The 13,142-nt window shown below is 42.9% G+C and overlaps 1 protein-coding gene across 1 annotated transcript in view; it reads left to right on the top strand.

Annotated features, from left to right (window-relative positions):
* The window catches only part of GALNT9 (polypeptide N-acetylgalactosaminyltransferase 9), a 161,667-nt gene that overhangs the window by 72,909 nt on the left and 75,616 nt on the right, over positions 1-13,142 (top strand). Inside the window, exon 6 of the mRNA XM_069794957.1 lies at positions 9,623-9,740. Coding sequence (XP_069651058.1) covers positions 9,623-9,740 — 118 coding nt within the window. The remainder of the gene's footprint in view (positions 1-9,622; positions 9,741-13,142) is intronic.

Below are 13,142 nucleotides of genomic sequence, written 5' to 3'. Positions count from 1 at the left end.
GATGGATTTGCTGAAGTATTTGGCTGTGCTGTTTTGTGCTCTCATGTTATGCCCGCCTATAGAAATACAATGCAATTTTGTGGCTTTTAAGTGATACGCCAGCATAATTATGGTAATGGAAACAGTGAATGTGTGACTGTTATTGATGAAAAGGATCAGGAAGTCTGTACTTAGAATTGAGATTTGAAATCACCCATGATGGGAACTTAGTAGCTGTAGAAAACTTAAGGTATATTTTCAAAAGGAAGGGGAATTCAGACTAGTGAGCAGACTTTTTAAAAAATCTGTTGGTTTGGTACAGATTTTGGTTTTGTAACCAGCTTTTCAAGCCATGTACCGCAACCATGATTTCTCTTTCAGTCCAGTTTGCAAGGCATGCAAACTGGTCCACACTGGTGGTGTTTGGATCCATGTGTCTGTTCAGTGCATTCATACGATTGCAGGACTGCTCATCAGCATGAAAACTGCAAGCTCATTTAGTCCTTGCTGACATTGTCCCTCTTAAGGCTTCCTCTGACACTGTCTTCAGCAAACAGTGGGATTGTTTTGTGTCTCTGTGTGTTTTGTAAAAGAAAAGGCTAATAACTAATAACTCCATGACTGCTTTTGCAGTTGGTGTAGCTGAATACTTCCTCCCAGGTCTCCAAAGGGATTAAAGGTTTTCAGTGTTAAAAAAAATGCATACCCTGGTATCAGTGAGGATCAGAGCCCTGGCATTTCTGATGTTTGCATTGTATGAATAAATATCATTGATCTGCAGAAAGTAGAGTCCAATTCCTGTCTTCTTCTGGGATTACACAACAGATGTGCTTAAGTCTTTTCTCAGAAGTTTTCTATTTGAAGCCTGATCCTCTACTTTCTTGAACACTAAAAGTGGTGTGATCCCACTCAGAGCCTTGCTGGGAAGGAGCAGGAACTGTCCCTCAAGTCAGTGGGGCACCGTATGGGCAGTCATGTCAAGTGCACACCATAAAATGTCAGATCAGCTATTGGTCCAAGTGACAAAGGGGATGTGGCCTTGAAATGCAAACAAAGGCAAAGAAATAGCAAGAACAAAGTGTCAGATTTTGTAAAGATTTCTGGTACAGTTTAAAGTCGGTTCCTTTTTTTTTTTCCATGTTAATACTCTGAAATTCAGAACAATTGATGTTCCCCGAATCAGCTTCTGCAGGCAATCCATTTTGCATGTTTGACATTTGAGATGTAAGCTGTCTCTAATGTGAAGATTTAAATGAGGATTGTTATTTTGACACGCTATGTCCATCATGTCATTTTCCATTTGTGTTCCTGAGAACACACTGCCCCAAAACGTCCTTATCATCTGGCAACAAACTGTGTAACAAAGGATCCTATTTCAGAGGGTTTCTAATGAATTTGACTATGCATTGAAACAAGCTGGGTTTTTTTCTGTATGCAGAAGATACTACTGGTTTCTGGAACAGCAAGGAAGATTTCTGGTATCCTGAGCTCTGGCTCTGGCTCTGGCTCATCTTCCCTCACCTGCCGTGATTATGATGGACTGCTCTGTGTTTGATTTCTTGATCAGCAGCCACTAACATTAGAGTCATTAGTCAGCCTCACTCAGCCAAGCGCTGCACAGCTTTCCATTTTATCTTCCTCCAGCAGCAGTGGTGCATTTCATTGTTGCATATGTTCTCACTTATTGCTTTAATATGCCGTTGCTTGGTACCGGTAGGAATGTGTATGTACATGCACTGAACCAGCCACTCCAGAAAGCACGCATGTCTCGCTCATGGTTATAAATTAGCGTCCAGTATGCCCACAGTGAAGTGGTTTGTGCTGCCTACTTTAGCTGGGAGTGTGCATGCTCATCTCATGTGCAAGTCAGGCCCCGTCCTGGTCTGTCACAGCGATGGTGATGCAGCCATGTTGGGTCTTTGCTGCTCTGGGAAGAAATCCATCTGTGTAGCTGTGTTTAGGAATGGCCTCATCTGTAAAGTCTTTCAGGCTAAACCATGGTGTCATGTAGCAATAAAACTGGTGACTGTTTATTGATTGATTATGGCCATCTTTTCAGTTGCTGGTTCACAGAAGCCTGTAACAGAGCAGTTTTTATTTGTCCAGGTTCTGATGGGTATCCTGCCTGTTACAAAAAATACACTTCTGTGGGACATCAGAGAGTTATTCTACATCCCTGTGGCCATGCCTTTCCTAGCCAAGCATTCTGGGTTGCTTTTTTTTCACACGCTATAGCTCTCCAAACGTGTTAACAAACCTTCCCATCATTAAGCTTGTCAGGTTTTTTTCCTGTAGCTCCTGAGCAGCAAATCTGTCCTTGAGTTCTGTTCTCATGGGCTGGTGTGACTCTTTCTTGCAGAAGACATGACTTGTAAGAAAAAAATAAATGCTTATGCAAGTACCATGCAGGTTTCCCCACTTGTCTGTCAGGTGAGGGGTAAGGTGCTGCTTAGGAACCTGAATCAAAGAGACATTCTGCCAGGAAAGGTGGAAAACTCAAAGATATGGTGTGACGTGTCATTTGAATCTCTTCCTCTCTGTCCTTATCCCTGTATATATATGTTTATGTTTATATATTTATTTACAGTTATATTTGTGTTTGTAGTTATGTATTTGTGTGTGAGTGTTTGTAGGTCAGTTGTTCTGGAAATCGTACTTGTATGCTCTGAAAACTGTTTCAAATGTGACCTGATTGCATGTACACTGAGCTTAAGGCAGGGGGAGAAAGATGCATAAGGGAGAGGAAGACTTAGCGCATCATGTGCAGTATGTCAGTCTAGTGCTCATCTCTTTCTCCTTCACTTCTTCCTGAAGCCCCCAGGCAGCATCCTTCAGTTGTCTGTAAAGGGAAGGAGGGGGATGCACCTAGCTGAAGAAATGCGTATCAGCGCCTGCTGGAGTTTTGCCGACAGAGCCATGCTCCTGGAGATCTCGCTAAAATGAAATAGTTGTGACTCAGACCTACTGCAAGTGGCTTTCATTCCTGGCCAATGTGTTCTCTGTTTCTGGTACCCCACCCCATAGCAGGCGCTGCCCTCTTCCATACAGTGCCTCTTGTTGTGGTTTAACCCCAGCTGGCAACTAAGCACCGTGCAGCCACTCACTCTCTCCTCCCCCCTGCCTGTGGGATGGGGAGGAGAATTGGGAAAAAAAAAGGTAAAACTCATGGGTTAAGAACAGTTTAATAATTGAAATAAAATGTAATAATAATAATAGTAATGAAAAGGGGGGTAACAAAAAGAGAGAGAAGTAAAACCGAAGAAAGACAAGTGATGCACAATGCAACTGCTCACCACCCGCTGACGGATGCCCAGCCAGTGCCCAATCAGTGATCCCCCTCCTGGCCAATTCCCCCACAGTTTATATACTGAGCATGACGTCCTATGGTATGGAATATCCCTATGGCTAGTTTGGGTCAGCTGTCCTGGCTATGCTCCCTCCCAGCTTCTTGTGCACCTCCTCGCTGGCAGAGCATGGGAAACTGAAAAATCCTTAACTTGGGATACGCACTACTTAGCAACAACTAAAACATCAGTGTGTTATCAACATTCTTCTCACACTAAATCCAAAGCACACTGTACCAGTTACTAGGAGGAAAATTAACTCTATCCCAGCCCAAACCAGGTCATCTCTTTTCCCTTGCAGCCACCCGCACTGTACCTGCTGCGGCAGCAGGCAGGGAAAGAGGGAGTGTTTACCACCATGAAGCACTGCTCTCTGTTTCCTCCCTTTCCCCGGGGTATTACCCAGAATAATGTCTCTCTTATATCTCCCTTCCTACAGCCATGCCATCGGGTAATTTCCACAAATTGACCATGCTGTATCTTTCTCCAGTGCAGAATCAATACTATTCTATGCTGCATTTTAAGGCTTTAGCTGCAAAAAACATTTTGCTGTGTTTACCACATTATCCTTTGAGTGCTGCTGTTGATTATAATTAATGTTTATAACATCCTCAGTTATGTCAAAAAATATCTCACAGATCAATTAAGTTTCACAACACCTTTGAGGTGTTGGTAAAAAATAGTACACCTCTAATTGCTATTTTGTGATACCTTCCATTGAAAAATGTCACTATTTTACTTGAAAGTGCATGACTTAAGGAAAAAAGTCCTTTTATATAAAGCAGGTGTGGTTTCGGTTAATATATTTTACTCTGAAGCTGTGAAGTGCTAAGGGCATGCACCTGCTCATTTGCTGCCCCTTGGCTAGTAAGCAGTGTTTAAGACGTGCTAACACAGTTGCTTTTGCTCATATATCCATTTCTGACTTTCAGGGGAAGTCTTTGCTGCACTGTACTAGAAGTGGTAGATATACTGGAGTTTTTCAGGTACTGGAAAAACCCAGTGATGACAGCCAAGTGAGGGTCTCATGCTTTTTGGGGAGCAGGTTTTTTTAAAACTGTTTGCAATATGTCAATGTAATACTGTAGTCCAGTATAAAATTATCCACCTATATGCTTAAGGTGCTTTTAGAAGTGAATCTTGGGCTTTCAAGCTGCGGACGCAGTTCTCAGACTTACCATGTATTATTATGTGTGCTTCACAGATGGAGAAACAGAGGCAGAGGGAGGTGACTCACTGAAGACCAGATGAATGACAGAGCTGGGAACAGAGTCAGGGTCCCCCAGCTCACAGCACTGTTACCAGCTCACTGGGCTGTGCAATTGCATTACACTTAGTTTACAGTTGGGTCAGTCAAAGCACAGGGAAGTTAAGGGCCTGGGCGTGATGAGGACTGAACGACCAAAACTCTGGTTGAACCTGATGGAAGTGTTGAACATGCAGTATGCAGAATATTCAACATTGTGCATCGTAGGCCAGTTCTTCCATTGCATCAGGATGTGACCAGGGCAGAACCACAGGCTTTGTTAGTTCAGCATCTGGGGTTGCAGCTGTGCTGCTGTGCAGAAGAGCAGTGGCTGCAGGCAGCCAAATTCAGGTAGAAAAAGGCACTGACAGTGGCAATTTTTGACTGGCTTATCTGAAAACCTGGATGTGGTTCCTTCCACCATTGCATTGCTATTGTTGCTCATTCCTGAAAACATTTTTTTTTGGAATAAGCCATGAAGGCTTGTGGAGTTTGTATTTGAAAATATCTAATGAGAAGAAATAAAACCTAGAAGAGAGAGACAGAGTTGCAAAGGCAGTCCTCAGTGGCATTTGTCTGTGAGTGATGATTATGTAGTTGCATCTAAAATGTATTTCCCACCCCCATTCAATTAACAAGTCAGTGTTTTAATGGACAGAGCCGACAGCTACAAAAATCCATCCCCCAGAGAGAGAGATTCCAGCACCTGAGAGCAGTCTGCAAAGCCTAGCGGTACCGTTCCTCATTAGGAAGGAAGGAGAAATGTCCTCATGGGAGCATCCTACTGCTGTAAGGAGCTGCCTCTAGAGGATTTGGGGAGGGGGGGGCTGGAAGGAGAATCGGTCTAAGCCCAAACTAGCAGCTCAGTTTTGCAAAGCAGCGATGCTCTAGCCTTCATCCAGCGAAACCTGTGTTTAGCTTTAAATACATAAAAAGGAAAATGAAGAATGTGGCCTGTGTTTCTTCCCCCCATCTCCTTCCCTTTTTTTCTCACGGTTAACACTTGAGAATTACCTAAATATTCCCTCAAAGGCTTATTTCATTTCAGAGCTACTGAATTCCCTTTTCTTAGTCATGTCCTTCTTTTGTTTCAGTTTCTAGACCAAATTTATTCCTTGGAAGCCTAAAATATGGTTGTCAGTGGTACAGGATGTGACAGTGGGATATGTAGAAAGGCCATGTCTGGTCCTGTGTACAGGAGAGCTCTCAGCCTTTTTAGGCAAGTCTGTCTTCAGGCATGGTTCTAGGAGCTATAAGCAGGAAGATGCATTTTTCCCAAAAACTTGAATTTATAGATGCCATACATTTTGCAAAGATCCTGGCGTATATAAGTATATGAATCAACAGAAGATGGATGTGTCCAGCCAGGAGTACCCAGGACCATGCATGCTTTTCACAGGGCTCTGAGACAACTTCTAACTAGAGACTGATTCAACAAAAAATCTTCACAAATAACAGCACCAAACAGAGAAGTGCTGGAATTTCTTGCACACACAAAAGGAAGACTGTGGGGTGTGGGAGAGGTCCAAGCACTGAGGGTGCTGGTGGTGACCTTGCTGCAGTTTCTTTGTAGGGTTTGTGACATCTGGCCTCAGTTTCCTCCAGCCTTTTTGACTGAATGTGTGCAGGGATCTTGCTGAGAGCTGCACTTCAGTCCAAAGTCATCTGTGAAAGCCAGATGTTTGCCTTTGTAACCGCCATTGAATCTTGTCCCCCAGCTCACGATCCAGGGAATGCATCTCACTCTGTAAGGGTGGAACGTGAGAGAGTTAATCAAGCTATTTCAACTTTGTCAGGAACAGTGCTGATCAAATGTGTTTCTATCAACAGCTGCCTTTTTCAATTATGCAGAGAAAACATGAGAGGGATAGTGTGCACTGCAGTATAGGCTTGTAATGATCTGAGAGGTTGCAATGGCTTTCAAACTGAGAAAAAGTGCAAGGGAGAGAAGCTGAAGTGGTACCAGTAATGTGAGTGCTATAGCAGAGTCCATTACAGATAAGCAATAGCAGCGTTTCAGCAAACGAACCTTTTCAAGGGTACCAAATAGTTCCTGCTATAGGTTGGACTGTGTTTCGCAATGTCGGGATATGCATTAGGCCCAGGAGCAAAGAATTGTTTTATCTAACCACATCTTGGCCATTTGTTTAAAGCCTTTTTAACCTCCTGCTGTAGAAATGGTGAACTGCTGATGAGAAAAAGCACCCCAGATGTGATAACACCTTTCCAGCAGCCACCTGCTGCTACTGGTGAGATCCACCAATACATGGGTAAAAAATATGTTCGTTGTCCCAGCCAGGGCAGTTTTTCACATGTGTATGAAACTGCCTCATGCGTATGTTTCTCAGATGTCATGGGCAAATACTTTGTGAATAGCTTTCTGTACAAATTGAAGAAACATGCAGGTATCTGGGACAAGAAAGACTTCATGGTGACAGTATAACATTAGTGCATTACAAAGGAGACTTCTTAAAATAGATGTTAGACCTTTTCCATCATCTTTGTTTCTATAGGGCATTTTTGTGGTGTATATATATAAGCTTGGGCCATACATCTACTAGAAAATAGAAAATTGGCATAAACTAGAATTTTCCTGGTATCTTTTTACAATGGCACTATTAGGAATGATGCTGTATATGCCAGATGGTCCAAAATCACCTCCCTTTCAACGGAAGAGGGAGCGTAGCTCATTCTTCTAGGTCAGCTCCAAAAGCGTTCAGTTTCTCAAATGATTTTACAGTTTTCCTGATTCAGGAAACTGTTGGTATCCCGCTAAAGTGGGGGGGTCTGTCCCCAGGGCCTGGGCACATCCTGTAGATCAGACTGCAGGATGGCTACCCATGATCTTGCAGTAGGCACTATGCAACCTGCAGCTGAATTGCAAGTCAAACATGGAGCTGCAGGCTCTTGTTGGTTTTCCACCTTAAAGTTAGTCAAGTTTACATTTTTAAATTGTGGGCTATAGTAGCAAAACCTAGCTCCTACCTTGAATTTCAAAGAGGCAGGTGGTGTGACCAGTACAGAGATGCAGAGAAAGTGTGGACAAATGAAACTAGCAAATGTCACTAGCTTGTATGGCATTGAAATAACGCTTCTGTTCATATGGTAAATGATCTCAGAATTTGTTGTCATGTAGTTGTCTTGGTTATGTGTTATGTTTTGCATTTAGGATGAGAAGAATGTTGATAACACACTGAAGTTTTCAGTTGTTGCTAAGTAGCGTTTATGCTGAGTTAAGGAATTTTCAGCTTCTCATGCTGTATTGGGTCTGGCTGAGATGGAGTTAATACTCCCCATAGCAGCCCTCATAGCACTGTGCTCTGCATCAGTAGCTAGAAAGGTGTTGATAGCACACCAGTGTTTTGGCTACTGCTGAGCAGTGCTGGCACAGCATCAAGGCTGTCTCTTCAACATTTTTGCCCCCCCCCCCTCCAATGGCAGGCTGGGGCAGGGCAAGATCTTGGGAGGGGACATAACCAGGACAGCTGACCTAAACCAACCAAACAGATATTCCATACCATATGACGTCAGCTCAGATATAAAAGCTAAGTTAAGGGAGATAGAAGGGGGGGCATTTTGTCTTCTGGAGCAACCACTACGCGTACTGAAGCCCTGCTTCCCAAGAAGCGGCTAGACATCGCCTGCTGATGGGAAGTAGAGAATAACATCATTTGTTTTTTCTTTGTTTTCGCGCACACAACCTTTGCTATCACTTTATTAAACTGTCCTTATCTTGACCTACGAGCCTTTTGTTATATTTTCTCCCCCCCCCCCCGTGCAGCTGAGGAGGGGGAGTGATAGAGCAGCTTTGGTGGGCACCTGGCATCCAACCAGGGTCAACCCACCACACATGCCCAGCCAGCAAGAAGACTAGAGGGGCACAAGAAGTTGGGAGGGGACACAGCCAGGACAGCTGACCCAAATTGGCCAAAGGGGTATTCCATACCATCTGACATCATGCCCAGTATGTAAACTGGGGGGAGTTGGCCTGGGGGGATCGCTGCTCAGGAACTAACTGGGCATCAGTCAGTGAGTAGTAAGCAATTGCATTGTGCATCACTTGTTTTGCATGTTGCAATTCTTTTATTATTGTTTTCATTTTATTATTGTTGTTGTTATCATTATTATTCTCTTCCTTTCTGTTCTATTAAGCTGTCTTTATCTCAACCCATGAGTTGTACTTCCCCCCCCCCCCCCGATTGTCTCCCCCATCCCACTGGGCAGGGGAAGCGAGGGAGCAGCGAGCAGCTGCGTGGTGCTTAGTTGCTGACTGGGGTTAAACCATGACAGTAGTGCTGCTCAGTGACAGGTTTCAGACTGCTTTGTAAAGGAGAGCAGAACCATAGTTTTACACATAAAGAAATTGATGCTCAGAGAAGGGAAATGATTTATCTGAAATCACCCATTTGGTCAGTGGCAGATCTGAGGGCAGAGTCTCTTCATCTGAAAATTTTTCCTTTTCTAAAGACTGACCTCAGCAAACACAGAAATGTTAATCGTGAAACAGTTTCACAAAGGCTGAGATTTATCTGCTAGAATTGACTCCAGGAAGTCCTTTGCCAGACTTCACACCATGATCCTTGGCTCTTGACATGCACTTTTAATATGTGTATAAGGGGATGCCTCATTTCTGACAAAGCTTATGGATTTTTTTTGTGTATTACTCTTCAAATGAAGTGTTGTCTAGTTCTTATGCTACCCTGTATGGTGATGAACTTCAGCTCCAGCACAGAGGTTGTGTCTATAAAACAAAGGAAAAACAGCCTGATGCTTCACTTACATGCATGGAGTACTTGACTTCACATCTTGTGTCTCTCTTGCAGACAGCTGGTCCAAGTGTGTCTGGCAGTGTGCTACTTATTTGGGTGGCTCTGGTCCCACAAGGTCCTCTGTTCATTGGGGGATGAAGTGCAGTGTGATTGCACACTAATAGATAAATTTAAAATGTAAACTTGAAGGCTAAGGACTGTTTTGTCTGTGTAAATTTGTTATGAGGTGGGTTCTGTAGTAGCTAATAAATGACTTAATCTTTTGCTTTAATCTCTCTGTGCAGGACACCAGCCATGATTGGATGCTCCTTTGTAGTGGACCGAGAGTATTTTGGTGAGATTGGCTTGCTTGACCCTGGTATGGAGGTCTATGGAGGAGAAAACATTGAATTAGGCATGAGGGTGAGTAACAAAGAGACTTTGTGCCATGTCCATTTGCAAAGAAAGAGAGGGAGCCTGTGGCCCAACAGAATTGCTGTCTGACTGATAGGCTATTACGCTGAGGTAATTGATATTGCAACACTATCTGGAAATGACAGTCCCAGTAAATGAATGTTTCTGGACTTACTGGCCTTGAGAGAACTGATAACAGTCAGAAATATGGTTTATTGTTGATTCCGTCAGTGTCTGAACCCAATGAGACAGATTTTCCCTTTTCCCAGTAGCTGTGCTTGTGCAAACAGCTACACTAAGTCTTCATGTCCTCATTGTGCCTAGATGGTATTGTACACTTGTGGCCTAGCAGCTGCAGTACCAACAGAAAACTAAGGCCAGGCTGGTCAAGTCAGTTGTAATATTCTACATACCGTGCATGAGGAACACTGTGGTATTTTAAAACTTTAAGGGTCCTCCTTATAGAACAAGAACTACAAGGTATGGGTATTCGATCCTGTTGGACGGGTCAGTGCAGAGTGTGGAGAGATGACTTTGGGACAGCACCAGTCCACCCTGTGCTTCTGGACCTATAGGAGGGTTGATACTTGGGATACTTTGCCCTTCTTTTCAAGGTGGTGCTGGCCAGCAAGTCCTTCTGAAGTCCAAGGAACATGTCTTTGCTTAGCACTTGAAAATTAGGCCACTTAATGTTGCATGAACACAGTTTCCTCATTATAAAGTTGACTGTTTAATTATTTTCCCCTTACTCTTTATTCCCTGCTTCACAGTAACACGTCCCTATCCATGTAATGTGCTCATTAAAGCGTATATTCTGCTCATGGTGGAACACTGAACATCAAATTAGTCCATTCTTTATCTGACTCTTTTTTTCTAAAATGGCTACAAACTCCTTCACACCAGTGGGCTGAGGAAGAAGGTCATTGCAGCAAGAGTTTATTTTCACATATGGGTGTGTATTTATTATTCCAGCATCGCAAGAGGGATGGGGTTTGTAATGGGACTGTGTGAATACACTGCTTATACTTTAAGGTTCAGAATTCACATAGGAGACAGAAAAACTGCTACCACAAATCATCCAATTTTCCTTAAGAGGGTCAGGCTATTACCAGGATTGTGTGAGCTTTCCTTTATCATTGTGCAGGGCTTTGAGCTGTTGGAAACTTTTTCCACATGGCTGCTCCCAGAACAGATTGAATGCTCTGGCAAAACTCTGGCGTAGCTGATGAATAAGCCTCCTAAGATATCTGAAAGCTGTCGCTCTTCCTTAGACAAGAAGAACTTGCTGAGTACGATTAAGGCTTCTGGTAAACAGAGGCAAAGGTTTTAATAGGATTATGAAAGGGCACTTGCTTGAAGAGACAAGGATTTGAAGTGAGCGAGGACAGGTTTTCAGGGGTAGGGAACCTGTTAAAGTCTGCAGAAACCTAGGATCTAGAAACCAGCTCTCATTCTTTTGGTTTGGGGTTTTGGGGTTTTTTTGGTTTGAGGTTTTTTGCCCTATAAAGAATAATTAACCCTACTGTTTGAAAAAGGCTTTATGAAAGTACAAGAGTATGAGTGAGTTCATTCTGAAGTAAGCTGTACGTCCATAGCACGGATCTGTAACTCTGTGTTTTCAGCCAGGATCTAGCTTGGTAAGTGATATACAATGTCTGCCTCCTAATTTGCAAGTCCTACGCGTGATCCCCCTCCCGTGTGTCTTTCAGAGCTGTCAGAAACTAGCAGTGTGAAAATACACAGGAACCTTCTCTCTTCCCTCTAGGATATTTATAAAATCACTGTGAATTTACAAGGTGGGTTTTTTTTTAAACTCCAGAATCTCAAAGTAAGTTGCAAAAAATCATTCCTTTCCCAAGGCCTGGTGCACTGACCCACGCGAGGATATTTGGCATATCCCCTGCACCTGCACAGAGGGATGCTGCTGCCCATGTGTGACTCTGCTTGTGTGGAGCAACAAAAGACAGAAAAAGGAAGGAATAAATGATTGAATGAGTAAAGAGCAAGAAATAATATAATAATAAATAATAAAATAGCAGGGAAGTGGTGGCACGTTTTTGGCTGAAAACAGTCCCCATTTAAAATAGCTGTAACAATAATCCTTTAAACTTTTTTGCAAACTATTATGTTACTGCTAAAAGAAAAGGGATTAGGCTTGGAGTGTCTGAATTAGATTACATTGCATCTAATGAACCCTCATTTAAATTGTTTTAATAAAGTGAAATAGGGAAAGTCAGTGAAACTAATGAGCTGATTTGGGAGGATACTGTTTGATAACCCAGCTAATCCCCCTTAAATCTATTGTTTATTAAAAAATCATCATCTTGGGTATTCCACTATTGGATTTTCCCTTTTCTAAATTCCATAGATGGAAATATTTAAATAATTAACCTAAGTGATTTTCTGTATTGAGTAAGCAGTGCATAAACTGACTGGGGCTACCACGTCTATTGAAAATATTTAGGGCTCTGCAGCTCTTTTTTTAACTCATATTATTTTTTCTGTAAGCTTCATATTGGTTAGAGCTGTGACATTCTCCTAATGGGGTAGCTTTGCAGTGAAGCCAATACCTGTCTGCCAAGCTAGGGAAATTCTGGTCTGGTTGAGAAAAAGCACCAGCTGTTCTGGGAAATAAAAGGGAGATGGACATGATTGCGGGCTTGTGACAGTAAGGAAATAGATGGATTCTTATATAATGTCATCTTGTACTATATTTTTCAAAAATGACAGTTTCACCGCAAGATGGATAAATACAGGATGGAATTCTGTTATGGACAAATGGTGCTATTCTCTTAGTGTTCACCAACCAGCTACTGAAGCTGATGGGAATTGTCTGTGAACACCTAAAAGCTGATTTTGGCCAGGAATTTACAAAGCCAAATCGTGGCTGACTCCTATGTGGATGAGGTGCCCTTCACAAGCACAGGCAACTTGGCTTGTTAGCTGCATTCAGGCAAGCACCACACGGCTGCGTATCCCCAGAGATCTCGTGAGCAGTAGGTAGCCCTATTTTCATTTCAGCTGTGTTTCAGCTGTCCTTCTCCCAGCCTGGAGGCAGAGTTAAAGAAAAACAATCGTACTTTCTCCTGCAGCAAAGCTGTGGATGTGTCTGTGCCTGAAGAAGACACCCTAAGCTCAGGGTAGATCATGTTCACTTTTGCTGCTCCTGGACATCAAATGGTCTCTCTGACCTGTAGTACAGAGAGATGTCCCAATCATAAGAGAATTTCAAGCAATGCTTGAATGTAGAGGAAGACAGGGATCCCTTTAAGTGTGGGTCCCAAATTATGACCCTGTAAGAAACTGCATGGTTTGCAAGCAGCATGTAAGTTGCCTTCCAAGTAGGAGCTACAGGCACACTTAATTATTTAGAAAGGGATCATATAAACATTAAAAGCCTAGTTTATGATT

The sequence above is a fragment of the Haliaeetus albicilla genome, chromosome 10 (genome assembly GCF_947461875.1).
Source record: "Haliaeetus albicilla chromosome 10, bHalAlb1.1, whole genome shotgun sequence".
Classification (NCBI taxonomy): Eukaryota; Metazoa; Chordata; class Aves; order Accipitriformes; family Accipitridae; genus Haliaeetus; species Haliaeetus albicilla.
Note: the sequence above shows the minus strand (reverse complement) of the source record. Positions and strands in the feature narration are given on the sequence as shown.